The 23,662-nt window shown below is 39.1% G+C and overlaps 1 protein-coding gene across 4 annotated transcripts in view; it reads right to left on the bottom strand.

The window, feature by feature from the left end:
* The window catches only part of pbx1a (pre-B-cell leukemia homeobox 1a), an 80,817-nt gene extending 79,124 nt beyond the window's left edge, over positions 1-1,693 (bottom strand). For 2 of the 4 annotated variants that reach the window (XR_007038701.1, XM_047368299.1), the window contains exon 1: positions 974-1,692. Coding sequence is in view for 3 of the 4 variants with exons in the window: in XM_047368299.1 (XP_047224255.1) it covers positions 974-1,158 (185 nt within the window). In the remaining variant the exon portion in view is untranslated. Of the gene's footprint in view, positions 1-973 lie in introns of all 4 variants that reach the window. The other 2 variants (XM_047368298.1, XM_047368301.1) reach the window with 2 other exon arrangements.
* Between the last annotated feature and the right edge of the window lie 21,969 nt (positions 1,694-23,662).

The following is a 23,662-nucleotide window of genomic DNA, read 5'->3' as shown; positions in this document are numbered from 1 at the left end:
CAGGTCAAATAGTTACAAATTATTATTATTATTTCTTTGCAATTAATAACCTGCATCAAGATCTCCCATCACTGTTTTGATGCACTTTTTTTGCAAATAATTAAAATCAGACAAATGGTTTTATCTATAAATGTGGATAGTCTTGTAATTATTTTCTTTTGGATTCATAATTACTACCTACATTACTGAAGTGGTAGCATATTTTATTGTCTTTTATGCTTTACGTTTTTTCAATATGCAAATCACTTTGAATTATCTGGTTGCTAAAACGTGCTATATAAGTAAACATGTCTTGCCTTATGCTGGATGGAGTAAACAGAGGAAAAAAAAGTTGCAGACAGAAAAATATCAGTAAAATTGGAATCGGCAGGGTACATCTCAACCAAAACTGAAAATCAGCACAGGCAAGGAACAGCCTTATTGGTGCATCTCTATAATTCATGACTAATTTTCAAATTAGCAATGCTCAATATGGTATATCTAGATATTTTTATAACACACACATGAAACAAAATCTATCCAGTTACACACAATTTCTTAGGCATTTACATGTTTTATTTCCTTAATTTTCCGTCTTTATTTTTAGTGCTGGGTGTAAACCATAGAAAAGGATCTGCATCCTGTTATTACAGCACAGGATTACAATGTAAGCTCCTTTGTAACAATTAAGGCTCTGAGAGTAACTGAGCTGCCAAGTCCCTTCACAGATAAAACATGTCTTTTTCTTAATCCGCAATAATCAGGCACTAATTAATAATTCTGGTAGGAAATAATCACACAAAAGTTGTCAGATTATAAAATATTCAAGTTTTTAAGGGTCTTTTGTCTCTTTCGCGCAGTCTCGGCACTTCAGTGGGCGATATTGCTTTCCTTTACAGGCAGTTCTGTTACAAGCCACTGTTATCTCTCCCCCTTCCTCTGATATTTCCCTCTTTTCCGATAAATAACACGAGTGCTTTCAGTTGAGTCTCACCTCGCCTGCGCTTCGTCTAGGCTTTGGTCTGTGATGGTCATTATTTGCTGTAATATGTCTCCGATGTCCTGCTTTCTTCCCTCTCCGTCCGTCCCCGGCGTGCCATCCTGCATATGCTGCGCCAGGCCGGGGTGTCCGGCCATGCCTACCCCGTGGGAGTGCATCAGCCGCGGCTGCTCGTCCATCCCTGACCACGGTCCCCGCTGCCTCCCCTCCAACTTTTTTGTTGTTGTTTTTAATTTGATGTGAAGAGGAGGGGGAAAGGAAGAGAAAATATCCTCGGGAAATTCCTCTAGATTCCTCGCGTCTATCTGAGCCCAGACACTCCTCCTTTTTTCCTTGGTAAGCTTTTCTGGATTTGGGAGGAGGGAGACTGACAAACCCTCTCTCTTCTCTTCTCTTCTCTTTTCTCTTCTCCGATCTCTCTCTCCCTCTCTGTCGGTCTCTCTCCCAGCTGGTTTAGGTGAAATCTGATCTGAATCGCTGCTTTTGGCTGTGGCCACTCCTGCACCGCTACTGTAGGGACGAAAGGAAAACAGGATTGAACATTAAACGTTCCTAATCTGATTAAAAGTGGAGCGCGTTTTGCTCCTCCGCTGTCGACTGCCTATAATCTGGAGCTTGATGCGCCAAAAACGCACTGAAAGACTCGACTTGCCGGTGAAGGATCAGAGCGCAAAGTAGCCCACCAACTGTTATTGTTTCGCTTATGTCTGGTAACTGACTCATAATCAGAGTATGGGATGAAGAGCCTCCGCCCCCTTCGAGCCACGATTGGAGAGAAAGCAGCGCGCAAGTCCCACCTCGGTTCTTTCTGAAAGCGTCAATCATCCTCCTGGTGGAAGATGGGACACTGTAATAAACATTAAGAGATGTGACCGGGCCGGGTGGCAATGCGGTGATGGATAGAGAGTGAATATGTTGCCTAATAAATAATTGTGAGTGGCAATGGAGCTCTGACCCAGCAGTGCGGCATGGTGGTGCTTGCAAAAGACACTCTGTCACCCAGACTATATATTTTCCTGCTGAATATTTACATTCGTATAATCAGTCAAAGGAATAATAAATCAAGATGGATTTATTGAAACATGCTGCTGTTTGTGAAGAGCATCTCATGAGCCTTGAGTTGTAATAGTAATCCACGACAGGCATCAGCGTATTTATATACCTTTGGCATCCACAACCAGGGTCGTATTTTAACGAAGGGTTTATTAAGCCTGGGGACCTATGACTTCGTGGGCCCCAAAATAGATATATAGATATATATGTACATTTTTTTTTTTAATAAATGGAAGTTTCACAAAATACTTGGATTTATGTTAGATAACCAATATACTAGGGTTGGCTTTTGGCCTTCATAAAATAATGTATAATACTTTCTGTGTAAATAGACCTATGATTGTATGTATTGACTATATGTAATTGAAAATATTTGGAGGTAGGGTTAAGCAATCGTCTTATTGTTTGTCATTACCTAAAGAAATGAACAAGATAAGAATTACTCTTTATCAAAATAATGCTAAACTCAAATTAAGGATGTTTGCAAACCTCACAAACTGCCCGCAAGGTTAAGAATGTCAGTATGTGCCATTTTGGACTTTGTTTTGTTTTTGTGTTTGTTTACTTTTCAGTTAGGTGTTTCTATTCCTTTGGGTTTAGTAGTTATGTTTGTTTAATCCTTCAGTAACCCTGATGTTAGTTTTGTTCTCGTTCTCTCTCCTGCTTTTAGTAGTTCTTTCTCCCCTCGCCCATAGTTCCCTTGGTGGTCGCTTTCTTATTTATTGCTTCCTATGGTAATAATAATAATAATAATTATTATTGTTATTATTATTACAGGCTGCATGGTGGCGCAGTTGGTAGCACTGTTGCCTTGCAGCAAGAAGGTCCTGGGTTCAATTCCCATCTGAGGGTCTTTCTGCATGGAGTTTGCATGTTCTCCCTGTGCATGTGTGGGTTCTCACTGGGTACTCTGGCTTCCTCCCACAGTCCAAAGACATGCCTGTTAGGTTATTTGGTAACTCTAAATTGCCCTTAGGTGTATGAATGAGTGTGTGCATGGTTGTTTGTGTGTTGCCCTGTGATGGACTGGTGACCTGTCCAGGGTGTACCCTGCCTCTTGCCCATAGACTGCTGGAGTTAGGCACCAGCTCCCCTGTGACCCACTATGGAATAAGTGGTAGAAAATGACTGACTGATTATTATTACAGTTCTCTTTGTTTATTTTTCTTCTTTGGTTTTTCTATTTTAGTTTCTTGGTTAGTGTTTCTGTGCTTGTTTACTGTTAGGTTTATTTATTCTTGCTGCATTCTTCTAGTTTATTTGTTCTTTTTCCCCTTTGGCCTTAGACCCCTTTGTTGTTACTCAGTTGGTTATTCCCTGAGTCTAGTTTTTCCCCATGTCCTCTGGTTTAGTTCTTCCTAGAGTTTATTTCTATTTTTCCTTTCTAGCTTCTAGGTTTATTACCCTCAGGTTTGTTTTCATTTGTAGGTTATGTCTAGTTTAGTTTCTCCCATGCCTCAGTCTCACATTAGTTACTATAACAACCTATTTCCTCAGTTCCCTTCACCTGGCCTGCGCACCTGTTACCACTTTCATCTGATTACCTGCCTTCCTCCCTCATTGGTTCATACTCCAACTCCCTCTGTTTATTAACTGGTTTGTTTGCTACACTCCTTGCTGGTTCCTTTTGTTTCTTACCTGTTGTCTTCCTTATGTCTCCTGCCTCCTTTTTGATGTTTGATAATTTATGTAAGTCCTTCGATTATAATTATTTAAAGAAGAGTGAAGATTAAATCACACCATGTGGCTCCCAAGTGCTTGCTTGCATTTTGGTCCAAACCAACTCCGAAGTATGACAAAGAATACTTAGGTTGTTAAATTTGTATTCCCAGTGGAGCTTCTATGAAAGCATCAATAAATATTGCCATTTCTCAGAATAAAACTGAAACTAATTATCTAGAGGTACAATTGCTCTACTTAATGTTACTGTTGTACTTGAACGACCAACCTATTTAAAATGATCCCCTTTTCCACCGACAGCCTCAGGATTTAAAGCCCCAGTATTTGTTTTACCCAGGTAACAGGAATCCCAGGGAATCTCGTACATTCTTTTTCCATTGCCCAGAGAGGCCCGGACCTTTTATTTAAATCAGCCTAATGATGGGGAAGTTGTGAAAAAAACTGCAATACATTTTTGTTTCAACAAGATGATGAGCAGCTTTAGAGTTATACAGTTAATTAATTCCTTCCAATATTCCTTAAGTTGCACTGGATCCATTAGCCGGAAAAGTTTAAATCATTATTTTATTTTACATTAAATTCTTTACCAACCTGCATCTGGCCAGAGTTGCTGCTTTACAACTGCATGATTCATTTACAATAACTACTATTAACACACTTATTTGTCTTTTATTATCATCAGGTAAACTTATATCAGATAACTACAGAACATTATTTTAGTAAAAATGTTATTTATTAGAATACAAAAAACTGATAATCAGTCCAGAATTACAGGCAATTGATACATTGACTGTCTATTCATAAGCAAATTTTTATATAAAGTAGAAGATGCATAGAGTAGAGCAGAGAATGGCAGGATCACGGAGCCTGGAACTGTGGTCTCTTCTCCTGCAGAGCCGTCTGCATAAAACTATGAAAAATTAAAAATATTAAAGAGTTTATACTCTACTGTTAGGTTTACATGAAAAGACAATCTTAGAAAATTTTTTATTTTTGTATGTACATGGAAAACGTTAAGTGCTGATCATCAGCACTGCATTGAAACCTTTGTCTTACAGAACTGTGACAAAATAGTTAATAATTAATGCCAACAATAACGTAATATGTCACAAATTTCTGGCGAGAAATATTACATTTTATATTCTAGTTCTTGCAGTTATTCACCACATACCTACTAAATGCTTTATATTCACTTTCAGCGCCACAGATAACAAGTAGCAGGAAATCCCAGAGTACAAGGCTGAGATCAGGTTGCACTTGGTGGGGAAGTCCCAGTCCTGTTGCCTGGTTGGCTTAACAGCCAGATCAGCCTGTAAGTGAAGCTCCGCTGCTCTGAAAACTCAGAAAAAACATCTAAATTTAGGCTCATTGTTGATGAACTGACTGCACAGATAAAGTTTTGAAGTCAACTTTCTCGCTTAAAAACATCCTAAAACTACTTCTTGTGACAAATAAATAGTATAAAATCAATTAATTTGTATAGTAACCTATGCCATTACAGCTGCTGCAGGTGCCAAGCCTCACTGCACACAACTTCACCCCTTTAGCAAATCCCAGCTAAGGCTGAAAAGACCTACTCCAGAGTAGGGCCGTTGAAATTACCTGGGTAAATTTGTAGCGAAACATGACCTGGGCTTTCCAAAGCCTGGGGCTTTGCAAAAACCAAGGGCTTTCTACTGGCAATGGAAAAGGGGCTATTGGGTATGTTTAAGGCAGTAATTGTGTTTGTGAGGTTGTATATGTAGGCAGTGATAAATGTATTACCAAAAAGATACATTAACTCATGAAATACTTTATTGTCATGGTATTAGAATACTAAAAAAAGTTTGTGTTGCCCTATTTGGAGGCTGTCTAATAGATTTCTAACCTTAGATTAAAGACACAACTGTTTTTTCCCATTGATACTACAGGTCCTTCTCAAAAAATTAGCATATTGTGATAATGTTCATTATTTTCTATAATGTACTGATGAAAATTTAACATTCATATATTTTAGATTCATTGCACACTAACTGAAATATTTCAGGTCTTTCATTGTCTTAATATGGATGATTTTGGCATACAGCTCATGAAAACCCAAAATTCCTATCTCACAAAATTAGCATATTTCATCCGACCAATAAAAGAAAAGTGTTTTTAATACAAAAAACGTCAACCTTCAAATAATCATGTACAGTTATGCACTCAATACTTGGTCGGGAATCCTTTTGCAGAAATGACTGCTTCAATGCGGCGTGGCATGGAGGCAATCAGCCTATGGCACTGCTGAGGTCTTATGGAGGCCCAGGATGCTTCGATAGCGGCCTTTAGCTCATCCAGAGTGTTGGGTCTTGAGTCTCTCAACGTTCTCTTCACAATATCCCACAGATTCTCTATGGGGTTCAGGTCAGGAGAGTTGGCAGGCCAATTGAGCATAGTGATACCATGGTCAGTAAACCATTTACCAGTGGTTTTGGCACTGTGAGCAGGTGCCAGGTCGTGCTGAAAAATGAAATCTTCATCTCCATAAAGCTTTTCAGCAGATGGAAGCATGAAGTGCTCCAAAATCTCCTGATAGCTAGCTGCATTGACCCTGCCCTTGATAAAACACAGTGGACCAACACCAGCAGCTGACACGGCACCCCAGACCATCACTGACTGTGGGTACTTGACACTGGACTTCTGGCATTTTGGCATTTCCTTCTCCTCAGTCTTCCTCCAGACTCTGGCACCTTGAAATCCGAATGACATGCAGAATTTGCTTTCATCCGAAAAAAGTACTTTGGACCACTGAGCAACAGTCCAGTGCTGCTTCTCTGTAGCCCAGGTCAGGCGCTTCTGCCACTGTTTCTGGTTCAAAAGTGGCTTGACCTGGGGAATGCGGCACCTGTTGCCCATTTCCTGCACACGCCTGTGCACGGTGGCTCTGGATGTTTCTACTCCAGACTCAGTCCACTAGTTCCGCAGGTCCCCCAAGGTCTGGAATCGGCCCTTCTCCACAATCTTCCTCAGGGTCCGGTCACCTCTTCTCGTTGTGCAGCGTTTTCTGCCACACTTTTTCCTTCCCACAGACTTCCCACTGAGGTGCCTTGATACAGCACTCTGGGAACAGCCTATTCGTTCAGAAATTTCTTTCTGTGTCTTACCCTCTTGCTTGAGGGTGTCAATAGTGGCCTTCTGGACAGCAGTCAGGTCGGCAGTCTTACCCATGATTGGGGTTTGGAGTGATGAACCAGGCTGGGAGTTTTAAAGGCCTCAGGAATCTTTTGCAGGTGTTTAGAGTTAACTCGTTGATTCAGATGATTAGGTTCAAAGCTCGTTTAGAGACCCTTTTAATGATATGTTAATTTTGTGAGATAGGAATTTTGGGTTTTCATGAGCTGTATGCCACAATCATCCGTATTAAGACAATGAAAGACTTGAAATATTTCAGTTAGTGTGCAATGAATCTAAAATATATGAATGTTAAATTTTCATCATGACATTATGGAAAATAATGAACTTTATCACAATATGCTAATTTTTTGAGAAGGACCTGTATGTCAAGTTCAAATTTATTGTCACGTGCATTTAGTCCTACATAAAGAAAAATGAATGAATCCTAATTTGCTTTCTGTCTTTCTTAGACAATAAAATTCCAAAAACAATCAAATATTTTTAGAATAAATTCAAGTGTGCATTAGATTAAATCCAGGTGCATTCATTTTAAGCCACTCTTCAAAAATCTGAGTGCAGGTAAACCTGTCTCTGAAGCATCAAACTAAATCATCAAAGCAATTAAGAAATAAATAAGCATCCAAACAAGACGTTTTTTGTGTTACAGTATTTTCCAGTTAAAATACTTCAGTCAACAAACTCTAACTAGACTGGAAACATTTAAACATACTACTATGTAAAAATTTTATCAATAAGGAAACGTAATAAACTACGAGAAGACAATAATAAAAAGGAACAAATAAGCACAAAACTGAAACCAGTAAAAAGTTGCAGAGATTAGATCATGGGAATTTCAGGTGTGACTCCTCCCTCCTGGGAGCTGTCTTGAAAATGGGTTAATTCTGTGCATTCTGAGATTCAGAGGTTTTACTGGTCTTTTCTGTTCTCTGAGTGTAGTTCAGTCCTTGTTCCCTCCCATTGCTGGGCAACAGCAATTTACAGAACCAACACATCACAACAAAAGGTTGTTTTGTTTTTAAAGATTAGCCTATCATGGAATCCTCTTTAGGATTGATACTGTATTACCACCCAACCCCTCAACCACTCTGATTAAGCCATGGACCTCAAGCACGTCAGACAAAACAGCAAGCATTAAACCCACATGTTCCACACCTTCTTCTTCGTTTTTGGTGAATGTCAGTGACTGGGTCACATCGCCACATACAGGACTGGCATAGTTACTAGAACATTATGGATCCATTTTTGTATTTATATGGATGAATACATTTACAAAACGTGATATCACATGTATAAGAAACCTCCTAAAAAGGACAAATATAAAAATGAATTAGAAAGAATCTATTTTTATGTGGATAAAGCCTATTAAACCGTTTATGTGTTTCTAACTATCAACCCTACTTCTTCCTAGATCCAGCGCTGTCCACAACATAGTACAGGTCCTTCTCAAAATATTAGCATATTGTGATAAAGTTCATTATTTTCCATAATGTCATGATGAAAATTTAACATTCATATATTTTAGATTCATTGCACACTAACTGAAATATTTCAGGTCTTTTATTGTCTTAATACGGATGATTTTGGCATACAGCTCATGAAAACCCAAAATTCCTATCTCACAAAATTAGCATATCATTAAAGGGTCTCTAAACGAGCTATGAACCTAATCATCTGAATCAACGAGTTAACTCTAAACACCTGCAAAAGATTCCTGAGGCCTTTAAAACTCCCAGCCTGGTTCATCACTCAAAACCCCAATCATGGGTAAGACTGCCGACCTGACTGCTGTCCAGAAGGCCACTATTGACACCCTCAAGCAAGATGGTAAGACACAGAAAGAAATTTCTGAACGAATAGGCTGTTCCCAGAGTGCTGTATCAAGGCACCTCAGTGGGAAGTCTGTGGGAAGGAAAACGTGTGGCAGAAAACGCTGCACAACGAGAAGAGGTGACCGGACCCTGAGGAAGATTGTGGAGAAGGGCCAATTCCAGACCTTGGGGGACCTGCGGAAGCAGTGGACTGAGTCTGGAGTAGAAACATCCAGAGCCACCGTGCACAGGCGTGTGCAGGAAATGGGCTACAGGTGCCGCATTCCCCAGGTCAAGCCACTTTTGAACCAGAAACAGCGGCAGAAGCGCCTGACCTGGGCTACAGAGAAGCAGCACTGGACTGTTGCTCAGTGGTCCAAAGTACTTTTTCCGGATGAAAGCAAATTCTGCATGTCATTCAGAAATCAAGGTGCCAGAGTCTGGAGGAAGACTGGGGAGAAGGAAATGCCAAAATGCCAGAAGTCCAGTGTCAAGTACCCACAGTCAGTGATGGTCTGGGGTGCCGTGTCAGCTGCTGGTGTTGGTCCACTGTGTTTTATCAAGGGCAGGGTCAATGCAGCTAGCTATCAGGAGATTTTGGAGCACTTCATGCTTCCATCTGCTGAACAGCTTTATGGAGATGAAGATTTCATTTTTCAGCACGACCTGGCACCTGCTCACAGTGCCAAAACCACTGGTAAATGGTTTACTGACCATGCTATCACTGTGCTCAATTGGCCTGCCAACTCTCCTGACCTGAACCCCATAGAGAATCTGTGGGATATTGTGAAGAGAACGTTGAGAGACTCAAGACCCAACACTCTGGATGAGCTAAAGGCCGCTATCGAAGCATCCTGGGCCTCCTTAAGACCTCAGCAGTGCTACAGGCTGATTGCCTCCATGCCACGCTGCATTGAAGCAGTCATTTCTGCAAAAGGATTCCCGACCAAGTATTGAGTGCATAACTGTACATGATTATTTGAAGGTTGACGTTTTTTGTATTAAAAACACTTTTCTTTTATTGGTCGGATGAAATATGCTAATTTTGTGAGATAGGAATTTTGGGTTTTCATGAGCTGTATGCCAAAATCATCCGTATTAAGACAATAAAAGACCTGAAATATTTCAGTTCGTGTGCAATGAATCTAAAATATATGAATGTTAAATTTTCATCATGACATTATGGAAAATAATGAACTTTATCACAATATGCTAATATTTTGAGAAGGACCTGTACTTGTTGGGTTTTTTGGGACTTATTCAACCACATTTATTGCTAATTAAAGCAGGAGTTCCCTGATTTGACCCATTAGTTTATATGTACAGATGGGTAAACCTAAACATTTATAAGATGAGTAAATCTTGGAGAGGCTAAAAGACTGAAAGACCTCAGATGGCACCACTTTGGTCAGGTTGTTCTGAGGTTAGGACCCCATTGTGTCTGCCTAAAGATAGAAGTTAAAGTTATATCTGGCGTTCTGAATATAGTCATGTATTCCCACAAAGGATGTTTCCTTTTTTATTTGACAGGGATAGTTCACATTGATGAACAAGTAAAGTAAATGTGTCAGTTATCTAAAGGCTATTTGTCATCTGTTGTCCCTGGACAGGTGTTACAAAGTCACCCTAAGAAAAAAAAACAACAACAACATAGTTTAAATGTAAGATAATAAATAGAAAACTCAATCAACATTTTGTATCTTAAACCAGCTGAAAATGACAAGAGAAATAAAAATAAATTGCAATAAAGTTTAAAGCTTTCATCCATTTAGATTACAATCAACACCTTACAGCACTAACAACACAGACCAATTTCTGCAAAATAAATAAATACATTGACACTTAATATGGCATTAATTAGGGTTGACATATCTGGCTGGCATTAAACCATTTCTTTAAATAAGATTCAAATAACCTAAAGATGTCAAATTGATCCGCCTGCATTTACAGAAAATGCAGGCGGATCTAAACACCTTTTCCGAAGAAGAGCATCATACATCTCTACTCATTGCACCTCTGCTTCAATGATGTGAAGTTGCTCTTTAACCCAGATTATTGAAATATTGCAACACAATAACCTGCCAAACAAAAATATGTTACATCCCTGTGTTTTCAGAAAGTGGCAGTAATGACAACGCTACATGTTGGGTAAAATGTATATTACAGCTCATCCTGAAAAACATCAGCGTGTTCCAGGTGGCCACATGCTTAGCACCACTATTGGCCAATGTAAGCACAAGGCCTGCTTATCTGATTAATAACGATGATAATTCAAAATAGAAAATAAAACCTCCTGAGTATCAAAAAACAAAGTGAGTTTTTGTATTTATGAAAATACCAGATAAAAAATCACCCTATGTCGTTTGACATATAGGAAAAGTCAATTAAGAATGCCCCCCACCTTTTGGCATCCACAACGTCTTAAGTGGGACTTTCTGGAAGCTTCAACCTCCCAGGTCATGATGTGTTTGCTGACATTTTCATAAATGACAGAGGCAACACAAATGCATTTAGTCAGTAAGTTAATTAACATCTTAACATCCTCCCATTTAGTTTTTTTCTGTATTTGTTTATTTATTTATTTCTTTGAGTATGTGTCACTGTAAAATTATAACTTATGACCAAAATATTGCTGAAGTCTTTTCCACTTTGCCATCATTCACGTATTAGTCTGTTTTAGAGTCAGTTTTTGCTCGTTAAGCAGCCATAAGTGCAGCCCATGTTCATGAAGTTGAATGCTTGGTCTTGAAAGCCACACAGCATGATTTTCAGCATATTCTATTTCAGTGTGGTCCATGTGCTCAACATACTACTTTGCGTGTTGTGCCAAGGAAGCAGGTGTTGGCAAGGAATAATGCAGGAAAAAATTTGTTTCATGAGCTTAAAGTATTTTTAATGAAAAACATGATGTTTGTCTTACCTTAAACATGTGGACACACAAGTTCAGCCACTGCTTGTATACATATTTTAATGTAAGAGAGGGTTAAGCAGGACAGAACTTTTCTCACAGTCATACAAACAGCCTTTGTAAATCCCCCAGTATGACCTTTGTAATACATTTAAAGCTTGATTGGGAAATGCGCTTCCATTATTGCGCAAATTTAAAAAATAAAAAACAATGCGCAGAAACAAAGAAAAAGCAAAAATGATAACAATACAATGAGGCATGGAAAACCCTGACCTTGTTATTTACTTCACATTAGTAAACTAAAAGACAAAGGAAATGTTTATCAAACAAACATGAAAAATAGGGAGAGGGGAGAACTTTACACGTTTACTCCCACCCGTCCAGCATAAATAATTATCATAAATAGTATTAGTATGTAGAGTTTTAATCACAACTCTGACAATAAATGAAGAAATAAAAACATCACCACGGCCCACACAAGTTTTCCACACTAGATAACCACCAGTGATGCCACAATCCAATCCAGTAAGCAAATAATATACACTTGCCACTCCCCCTATCTACTCAGGCGGTTCTGCATTGAGCTTGGGTTCTTTAACAGGGTTCTGGGAGCTTGTCTTAGCTTTCTTTGCGAAAGCACTCATCTGGACAGAGATCTCATAGGTGTTTTCCTGGAATCTGCTATAGTCACTCCCTCAGTTTGAAGGTTACAACTCCAAGTACATGGATGGCGACTGGCACCACTTATGTCTTGACTCTCTGCATCTTCTCTATTTCTTCTTTGATCCCATGGTACTTCTCAAGCTTCTTATGTTCCTCCTTCTTGATGTTGCTGTCGCTTTAGACAGCAACATCTTTCAGCAGTCCTTTCTGCTTAGTCCACCACCATAATATTTGGTTGGTTAGCCAATTACCTTAGTTGATTACCTGTCTAGATCTGGATGTCCCACAAGATCTTAGCCCTATTGCTCTTCAAAACTCTCTGTGGTGTCTCCTACATTGAGTGGATGACCTCTGACCTGTGCTTGGCACAGATGTTATGTACACTGTTTCCACCACTGGTTATGGTATTCCATGTACGCTTTACCTGTCAGCATCTTCCACCCAACTGTTTTGTGCTGGACTGTTTCAAGGGGATCTTTTACCAGCTTGCATCTTGGTTCCTATCTGGTGTGATAGACCCTGGCCTCTTTTGCTCTTGTGCTGAATGCCTGTTCCTGTGCTGCCATGATTGGTGCCTGTGTATTTTCCTTCACTCCAGCCACTTCTAGTCATTGATAGGTCATCTTCAATCTGCCAGTGTTATGCACTATGCAGAGGCTTGACTTTCCACGATGGTTCCTCCTGGTCCTTCTATTGCACATTAGGTTTCTTCTGAAGACATTAATTTAGTAGAAAATTATTTTCGGGGCCATGTTGATTATTTCGGGATATTTGTTATTTCATCCTGGATGGTGGTTCTAACCTACTAGACCTCAAAAAAAAAAAGGTTTGAAACATTTCACTCTATGTATAATACATTTATATAATATAGGAGTTTCACTTTTTTCACAATATTCACATCTTTTAAGATGTACCAGTAGATTTGGAGATGCATGTATTAAGTCAATAAACATTATTAAAACTTTAAATAGAATAGAATATGTATTATTTGTTTATTTATTTATTGTGAGTCAAAAATATATAAAAACCTTGTAACTTTAGTTGTTTTCTTTCCAATAACATGCCCCTCGATATATTCAGATGCTTTGACGGCTATTTTTGGCCAGACTGCAGAGATTATTCTTTCAAATTTTCTATTGTAGCAGAGAAACTAACTTGTTAAACAGAAAACGCACAGGTCTAGTTTCAAATGTAAATAAAAACAATTATATCTGGCTGCCATTAAGCATCTAAGTTTAAAATAATTTATTAATACCCACTCTAGAAAGTTAGACTATTTTCTTTCAATTATTTGGTTTTATAACTTTGTTAGCAGTTAGCTGCGATTGCTGTTAGCAATTTGTTTTGTTTAGATGAATTAAGGGGACAAAGCGCCGAATTTTTTACCTGCTGAAACAAATGAAAAATTTGTGAATAACAAAATCATTGTACAGATATATCAAAAAAAAAAAAAAAAGCACTGCTAAAACTAGGTTCCTAAAAGTTAAATTTTCACAATCACTGATCTCTTCTTCAACACTTCTAGCCAAAGTTATTCAAAGCCACATTGGGCTCCAGAGCCACAGGTTGCAGACCCTTGGTGTAGGGTAAACATACCAATTACTTTAAAACATGTGTGCACAACAATCAGCCCATGTCAGTGTTTGGCTTGCATTCTGGCTAATGTAGGCTTTGAAGTAGGAAAGAGATACAAAGTGTTTCTGAAATATAAAGGGTTGAATACTGTTTCATTGACTGCCCACCAGTGCTAAATGTCAAATCTTCAGAGTATTCATAATAATTAAAAAAGGGAAGACAAAGTCTATTCCTGTTAGAGCTTAGCTCTGTTTTAATGGGTATATCTGCAGTTTTCTTAACAAATATCTCAACTGTATACCTGTAAAGGCATGCTATTTAAATTTGCCTATGGGTGATTTTGAGCTTTAGAAAAAAAGTAGAAAACAATACAAATGTTGAAGAAATGTATTTTTTGATTCATTATCATAAAAAAAAGAGGAGTACCAACACCAATTTGCACTAATAGCTGCATTTTTTTGCTTTTAACACTTGGGGGGAAAAAGCCAATTCATAATGTGGACACAGTGCAGTTATGTGCCTCAGAGGCCGGCCTGTGCCTTCTTTCACTGGGCCGACAGAAATCGATCAGTCAGTTTTCTCATTACGTGCTGAATAGGGAGGTAGGCTAGTAATTGTCACAAGGGGCAGGGTGAGGTTGAGGGTAGCGGTGGTGATAATGTCTGACACTCAGGAGTGGGAAGACTGTGCAGCACAGCCCTGAAATGGAAGCCTGCAGTCCAACATCCATTCAGCTTTATCTTCTGTGTTTAGCAGGACCACAATGTGAAAAGGGCTCCCTTTTAGGTCTTATAGAGATATAAATGTTCTAGAAAAGCATTAAAGAAATGAAGACGAGAAATTTCTCAATACATTTTGCCCAGCTTTGTGATGCTTCTGCAAGTGCTGATCCGCGTAAGTGTAAGCGTCTCTGACAAGCTCCCACCTTGCATTCTTAGTTCTGTTTTAAAAATCAAAACAACATTGATTATTGTAAAATATGATCTAAAAAGCTTGTTCTTTTCACTTTAAATTCAAATGTATTCCAGTGTAAGCCAATAAACAGAAATGACCTTACTACTTGGGTGCTGGTGGGAAAGTAAAATCCAAGCAGGATAAATAAGACCTTGTTTATGACTCTGATTGTGATTTTCAGATAAAGCTGCACTTGTACCCTTAATGAGCAAGGGGGGGGGGGGGATCATTTGACATTGCATATTTTCTCTTCATTAAAACCAAATGTGTTGCTAAAGCATTATTTATTTTATCAGTTTTTTTTATTCTGATAAAAACTGGGATTTGATTTTAATTGCAAATGAATTTTGATGTTAAAATATGCCTATAAATAGTGCATGTTTTTCCTCCAGAAGCTGCAGAGATGTTCTTCAGAGGATAAAAATGTTAATGTAGAGCATGTTGGTATTCCCAACAGAAAAGCAAAGTAGTTGAATTTGCGGAGTTGTGTTTACCAGGATCCAGTGAGGCTGCTCTGATGAAAACAGAAAGATGCACAGAGGACTATCATGCAGTTGTTATCAGAAACCAACATAATACAAGCATTATATTATAAATGTATATATATGTATATATACATGTATATATTTATATATATTAAATTATATATTTATACACGCTACCGGTCAAAAGTTTTAGATACACTTTATCACCTAATGGGTCTCTTTAATTTCATGACAGTTTAAATTGTAGATTCTCACCAAAGGCATCAAAACTTCAAATAAACACACATGGAATTATGTAGTAAACAAAAAGTGGGAAATAACTAAACATTTTTATATTTTAGATTCCTCAAAATAGCCACCCTTTGCTTTGATGACTGCTTTGCTCTCTTGGCATTCTCTCCATGAGCTTCATGAGTGTGGTCACCTGAAATGGTTTTCCAAAGAGTTTTGAAAGAACTTCCCAGACGTTCATTGAGAGATGGCCAAAGGTTAATATTTCAGTCATCACAGCAAAGGGCGGCTACTTTAAGGAATGTAAAATATAAAATATAAAACATGTTTAAAGTTATTTTACAATTTGTTGCTTGCTACATAATTGCATATGTGTTCATTCACTGTTTTGATGACTTCAGTGAGAATCTATACAGTGTTAATAGTCATAAACATAAAGAAACCCATTGAATGAGAAAGGTGTTCTAAAACTTTTGATTTTGTATTAGACCAATTAAAATTTTTGTGAAGTGAAAGAAACATAACTTTAAAAATTATTTACAAATCAAGTTTTGAAATTGTATGCTAGTCAACCCTGTTTGCTCAGATAATACTGAGGAAATCCAATGCAACCAGCTCCACAGCTCAGTGGGGAGAAGGTGTTGACAAAAAGTGACAAGAAGAAAGCAATGGTTAAAAGAACACTAGAAGAGGTCTCGTTAAAGTTGTCCACCAGCAATGTAGGGGAACAAAGGTGCTCCGGTCAGATTAGACCAAAGGTTGGCCTACTTGCAAAATACCGTGTGTGACCAAATTTTTAAGTTTTATTTGTAAAATATTTTGGAAAACTGCGTATTATTTTCCTTCCACTTTACTACTGGTGTTGGTCTTTCAAATAGCATTGCAAGAAATCCCATTTATGGTTGTAACATGACAAAAGGTGACCAAAGGGTATATACAGTGCCTTGCGAAAGTTTTCGGCCCCCTTGAACTTTTCAACCTCTTGCCACATTTCAGGCTTCAAACATAAAGATATAAAATCAAATTTTTTGGGAAGAATAAACAACAAGTGGGACACAATCGTGAAGTGGAATGAAATTTATTGGATGTGTCAAACTTGTTTAACAAATAAAAAACTGAAAAGTGGGGCGTGCAATATTATTCTGCCCCCTTGCGTTAATACTTTGTAGCGCCACCCTTTGCTGCAATTACAGCTGCAAGTCTCTTGGGGTATGTCTCTATCAGTTTTTCAAATCGAGAGACTGAAATTCTTGCCCATTCTTCCTTGCAAAACAGCTGGAGCTCAGTGAGGTTGGATGGAGAGCTTTCATGAACAGCAGTCTTCAGCTCTTTCCACAGATTCTCGATTGGATTCAGGTCTGGACTTTGACTTGGCCATTCCAACACCTGGATACGTTTATTTGTGAACCATTCCATTGTAGATTTGGCTTTATGTTTTGGATCATTGTCTTGTTGGAAGATAAATCTCCGTCCCAGTCTCAGGTCTCTTGCAGACTCCAACAGGTTTTCTTCCAGAATGGTCCTGTATTTGGCCCCATCCATCTTCCCATCAATTTTGACCATCTTCCCTGTCCCTGCTGACGAAAAGCAGGCCCAGACCATGATGCTGCCACCACCATGTTTGACAGTGGGGATGGTGTGTTCAGGGTGATGAGCTGTGTTGCTTTACGCCAAACAAATCGTTTTGCATTGTGGCCAAACAGTTCGATTTTGGTTTCATCTGACCAGAGCACCTTCTTCCACATGTTTGATGTGTCTCCCAGGTGGCTTGTGGCAAACTTTAAATGAGACTTTTTATGGATATCTTTGAGAAATGGATTTCTTCTTGCCACTCTTCCATAAAGGCCTGATTTGTGCAGTGTATGACTGATTGTTGTCCTATGGACAGACTCTCCCACCTCAGCTGTAGATCTCTGCAGTTCATCCAGAGTGATCATGGGCCTCTTGGCTGCATCTCTGATCAGTCTTCTCTTTGTTTGAGATGAAAGTTTAGAGGGACGGCCGGGTCTTGGTAGATTTGTAGTGGTCTGATCCTCCTTCCATTTCAATATGATTGCGTGCACAGTGCTCCTTGGGATGTTTAAAGCTTGGGAAATCTTTTTGTATCCAAATCCAGCTTTAAACTTCTCCACAACAGTATCTCGGACCTGCCTGGTGTGTTCCTTGGTCTTCATGATGCTCTCTGTGGTTTGAACAGAACCCTGAGACTATCACAGAGCAGATGCATTTATACGGAGACTTCATTACACACAGGTGGATTCTATTTATCATCATCAGTCATTTGGGACAACATTGGATCATTCAGAGATCCTCACTGAACTTCTGGAGTGAGTTTGCTGCACTGAAAGTAAAGTGGCCGAATAATATTGCACGCCCCACTTTTCAATTTTTTATTTGTTAAAAAAGTTTGACACATCCAATAAATTTCATTCCACTTCACGATTGTGTCCCACTTGTTGTTGATTCTTCACAAAAAATTAGAATTTTATATCTTTATGTTTGAAGCCTGAAATGTGGCAAGAGGTTGAAAATTTCAAGGGGGCCGAATACTTTCGCAAGGCACTGTACTTTTCCATATATAAATATAGCATACTCTCTCTTTAAAGCAAACAAACAAATGCATATTTATGTGCTTTAAGCTGTTGATAAACAATAAAGTGTAACTTAACATATATACGGAAAACAGTGTTGACACTTCAGGATTAATAAAACATTCCACAGTCCCTGTTGTAGCCACTAGAGCGGGGTCAAACAGCTCCTCCCAGAGAGAGCTGCAGGTCAGAGCAGGGTAAGTTATGTATGAGGCAGGAACACACCTCGGGAGAAAGCAACAACTGCCTTGCACATCTCTCCAGGAAGTAACCTTGATGAAAAATTCAGTTGTTTGCAGCTCCTGGTGTCCCTCAGGCATGAATAAAGTGGGGCCCAGACAGAGAGAAAAGACCTGGCCTCAGCTCAAAACTATTCACTGACCCACTACCGAGGAACACACACACCAGCCAACATTAGGAGATGGGCATGAATTAAACTTTAATCACGCCTCAAGTAGATTAAGCGACAGCAGCCGAGTCAGCATTTCAAAGCGCTTGCTTTTCTGTGGTTGTCCATCTACTTCTGAACTCTTGCTAAATTAAACTGAAATCTATATATCATGACCCACTTCAGCTTTGCATTTAAGTAAATATTTATTTTTAATATGTAAATATATATACTTTCCTGGTTGGGCTTTTGATGTTGGAATAATATGTGGATGAAGATTTTTGTATGCAGATTTTCTTTCAATCTCTAGTGTCCTGAAAACTTATGCCTGAAAAGGTATAATTTCCATATATTTCAAAAATAAAGAATGATCAATATTACCTATTTAAGTCAACCAGTAGGTAATAGTGTTAATGTCTAAGAAAACCTTTATCCAACGACTTTAACTGATTCCTTCGGCACATAATCTTACAATATTAGCCCATACATCTGTAACGAAACTCTCAAAGCTTTCTTGCTTTTTCCCATACGAAGAGCACATTTTATTCTGTTGGGGCTGGAGTTTCTGTTGTATGTTTTTGTCTGTGTTTTTTGACTCCTAGTAGGTGCTAGTGCTCAGCAGTGGTGGAGACAGGTGTTTTCCATCTCGGTGATTGAGTCTTGGAGTACTTAAGCAGGAAGCAGCCAGCATTTCGTCGCTCGAGTATTAGCCTCTGTGGTAGCTACTCAGCCAGCCTCGTATTAATTAAGTTTATGTGTACTTTGCCTTCGACAACGTTTAACTTGTTCTTTGTTCTTCTTAGTGAGCTGAACCGGTGACTACCTGGAGGTTACCCAGGCTGGCCCCGGTGGCTTCGTTTCGCACTAGCCTCGCTCCTAGGATCTCCCCAGGAAGGATCTTCCATAGACGGAACCCTTTTTTACCAAGGTTTTTATAAACATATGAGTTTTTGCCTTCCTAAAAGATTCTGTTTCTACTGGGAGTCAGTATCCATCTGTCCGACCGTCTGACCTTCCAGAGTCTGAAAATCCTACAAACAGAGGTGCCCAAGATGCCTCCTGATCAGATGTATGAACCACAAGGAAGAGCACCTGCTCTACTTACCTTATAGATCAATATAGTTGAGGGTCACAGGTGAAATGTAGATGGGCCTGTAAACCAGGAGCATTTCTTGTTGAACGATTCTCCTATGTAAAGGGGGAATTCCAACTTCTAATAAGAAATGGAAAGCAGCATCTATCTCAGATTGGCTTTGAGTGGAAATTGTGGTTGCTTTACTTATAATGCCATCTCTGGAGCATCAGCAGTTCCTCAGTCGTATTCACAAGAGGCCACATGAATGTCAGTGGCAAGGCAGTGTAGAAGCGAATGTAAATAAGTTATGTCCACCTTGCCAAGTGCATAATTGAAAAGTGAGTGTACCTATAGCTTGAAAGTTTTGTATTTTCCCAATTAGTGGAACTGTTGAATGGTGATGGTTTTGAATGCATTCACACCTTTTTGTAACGTTTCCAGCCTGAACAAAATCAGCAACTCAGAAAACTTTCATACCAAGACAAATTTCCACAAACAGTCCCTGAAGATTTAAAAGAATTCCAGTTCTTGAAAGAAAACATGGTGTATGCTCGCAATTGTCATTCTGTGCAAATCCTAGAGATTTGCATACTTTTGCCACTCACAGATATGAAATATTCAATGAATCTCACACCGTAGGTGAGGTTTACTGAACTGAGGGTTTTACAAACCTCTGAGCGCTACTTTTATTTAAGTTTCTGTAGTGGAGGATGCCAGTGTGTCTCTGTGCAGCTGAGGCAGGGTCAGGGTAAGGGATGACTGATGTGAAAGGGTTGACCTGTCACATAGCATTTGACTTAAGATCCTTGGAACATGATAAAAAGGGGAGCCAAATGTCGACTGATACAAGTGATGCATCCTCAAACCACATATCCACACAGAGAGAGGGATGAGGAGATGAATGGTTTATAATAAAACCAAAAGCCCAGCAGCCATTCTGTGCATGGCATGTAAAAATAGTAAGCTTCTGATTTTCATGAAAATACCAGTCACTGGTGGTGCTTGCTGTGTGTGTCAGCTAAAGGATTTCCATGAGTATCTCTGCTCTTGCTGTAGGGCCCTGTAAGCCCTTGGACCTCTTGGCAAAGCGTGGGTAGCGCCTGGTGGGGGGAGATGTGATGAATGCTGGAGCCTCAGAGCCTGCTCGCTGCTCTTTGAATTTTCCCAGACTCATTTGCATTCATAAAGAGCCTACTCCTTGTCACAGAGTGTTTTCTCTTTTAGACTGCCTCCAAAAAATCCCGCGCGACTCTTGGTGGGAGTGCGCCGGGAAAATCCAACTGTCAAAGACGACAAGACGAATGAATCCTTGTGTCAGACTCATGTGGCTTCAACGATGACAGATGGAGGAGAGCTGTCCCTCTGTCGATCGGCAGGCTTCATTTTGGAATAAATAAATCTGAATTTCGCCCCCGCCCATAATTACAAGTGTTGCTTTATTTGACAGCTCTCTGTGTTAGTTGAATGCAGTGTGTCTCCTGATGTGTTTGTGTGTTTGGTGGGTGGTGGCGCTGACCAGGTGACAGCTTGATTTAATTTTATGGAGGCGTTATTGCAATGTAGTGAACTGGTTTGGAATCGTGACATTTCAGGCTTGCTTTTTAATCAAGCATCAGTGTACACCTACAACAGAGTGAGGATGCAAATATGCTATCAAATACCAATCATTTAAAATGTTTTAACAAAAATGCTGCGTTTCCATGAATCAAAGACATTTTTGTGTGCAGCCTCTTTAACTCATTATGTAGGGCTTGTATTAAATTTTTCTTATTAAGTTTCTGTACGTATGATCTAACTGTGTAACCATAAGAAAGAATTATCATGCATGTTTCAGGTGTTCATGTCAATCATCCAGTACTGCTTCTTGCAAGAAGGACTTCTTGAGGCCATTTGAATGTGAAATAATTCAGTCTGGGCTTTACTCATTATTTTTATTGTGGATTTCTCACATGCCTCATTCTGAAGTGGTCCTAATGCAAAGAAAACATTTTAATTCCGTTTTTTTGGGTTGCCTCAAAAATAATAAACGATTTAAATAAAGTTATAACCTTAGATTATGTTTTAAAGAACCTCCACTTTTCATAAGTTAGTCCATTTCAGGTTTGACCAGTGGAAGTAGTTGTCTAAACACAGGATCATGAAATACATTTTAAAATCCTTACAAAACTGTGAAACAGTCCTTCAGTAAAGCACTAACTAGTTGATCAGAAATCCACATATGTGTTTGGAACCAGGCATGATGCTCAGGCATACTTTCATAAAGTGCTTAAACTGTGCACAACTCAGTGTGGCATCCTTTTGACTGGAAATGCAAACAAACAATAGATACCTATAACCTATAAAACTAATGGACCGATAAAAAATGGCACAGCAACTGACATAAGTACCACACAGATCAACTGAGCGATGGGATCATAATTATTAAAGTACATAAAGAGATATGGTATATTTAGTAAAATGCTTTACAAGAAGAATATTTCAGCAATAAAAATGTGCTGCTTTTTCTGAGGGAGGCGTTGATTTCACACATATGCTTGTTCTACATAGAAATAAAAACTAGGCTTTGAGGAGCTTATTGTTTCTTTTTTTTTCCCCAAAAAACAGCAGAAAACAACAGAGCAAGTTGAATGTCAGCAACACAAATTCCCTAAACCTCAAAGAGCACCGTTCAAGTGGAGGATGATAAAAAAGCAAAACATCTGGTGAGCCGAGCACGGTGCCAGGACAAGACAAAGCCATGTGTCTGGCAGGCACATACCTACACACACATAACGCAGACACACATGGACACGCAGCCAAACATTCATTCATGCGTGCATGCTCAGAATCGGCTGCCCTCAAACTTGCAAACGAGCAGAAAAAGCAGTAAAATAAAAAATCCACCCCCTACACATACACAACCCTTACACGTAACATCCTTTGTGCTAGCTCTCCAGCACAGCAGGGTGCAGTAAGAGCGAAAAAGAAGGTAGAGAAAAGAAAAAAAAATTTGGTTGGAGAGAGCACTGTTCAAACAAGACTAATCTGCATACTCGGAGGCTTAGAAGTGAATATGCATGAGAGAATAAAACGTTATGCCTCGAAGCAGACCACCCGCTCTCTTTGGATTATTTTGCCCACCTCCGAGCTTTTTATCTCCCTTTTGGCAAGCGATCAAGCTGATTTAGTGCACACTTGCTGATAGCTTTGCACAACAACTTATAAGACGTGAACCTGTTGAAAAGGAAAAGACAAATCAAGAAAGAGAATGATTTGTGACCCAGAAATTTGAGGAGAACATGTAAACAAGTCTTTCTGGAAGGTCTATTTGCCCATATTCTAATTTAATGTCTCATTTAGTTAAGTGTAACCAAAATAAACAGAAAAATAAGCGAAACAGACAAAATGAACATTTGGAACCAGTGCACAGTATTAAACACAGAGCTCTGATGGCCCATCAAATATTGAAGAAATGTCTACTAGAACCATGAAGTCACATTTGAGACAGACTTCCTCTAAGACTGTCCTCGCCAATGAATGAATATTTCATTCTGGAAAATAGAGTGGCCCTGAAAGGCACCATTACCAAAGCCTAATGGCTGGGGAAAAAACATTCTCCACATTTAGCTGAAAGTTACGGTGAAATGATAAGAGTCGTCCATGCATAACACAATCTGATGGGGTAATGTATTGACATCACATTAGCATGACTGCATTTGACCGGGCATCGTTGCAAGTGTGAAGGTTTTTCCCAAATGACTCAAATGAGAAACTGCAGAACTCGGAGCACATGGGTTTTCAATTCATCATCTTGCTCATTTGGTGAGATGAAACAATAGTCAGACAGGTTTAAAAAATCTACTCACGACAAGACACTGCATTTACATGCAGAACAGCAATCTAACGCTTTCAGGCACTAATCTAATTTGGGGCAATAAAGTTACATAGTCGTTTCCTTTTTCCTCGGCTAAGTCTCGACCCAGTGCACAGGTGCGAGATCAGTTTCTTCTGTCTGTTTTGCTGATGGCAATGTTACGGAGGATTAACAAAACTAAAATTTGGAGAGGGTTGTCGGCGAGGGCTGAAGTAGAAGCCCAGCAAGTAACAGTGTTCATCTGTAAGATGTACAAAAATGTA

The sequence above is a fragment of the Girardinichthys multiradiatus genome, chromosome 6 (assembly GCF_021462225.1).
Source record: "Girardinichthys multiradiatus isolate DD_20200921_A chromosome 6, DD_fGirMul_XY1, whole genome shotgun sequence".
Lineage (NCBI taxonomy): Eukaryota > Metazoa > Chordata > Actinopteri > Cyprinodontiformes > Goodeidae > Girardinichthys > Girardinichthys multiradiatus.
The sequence above is the reverse complement of the archived record's forward strand: the minus strand, read 5'-3'. Positions and strand labels throughout refer to the sequence as shown.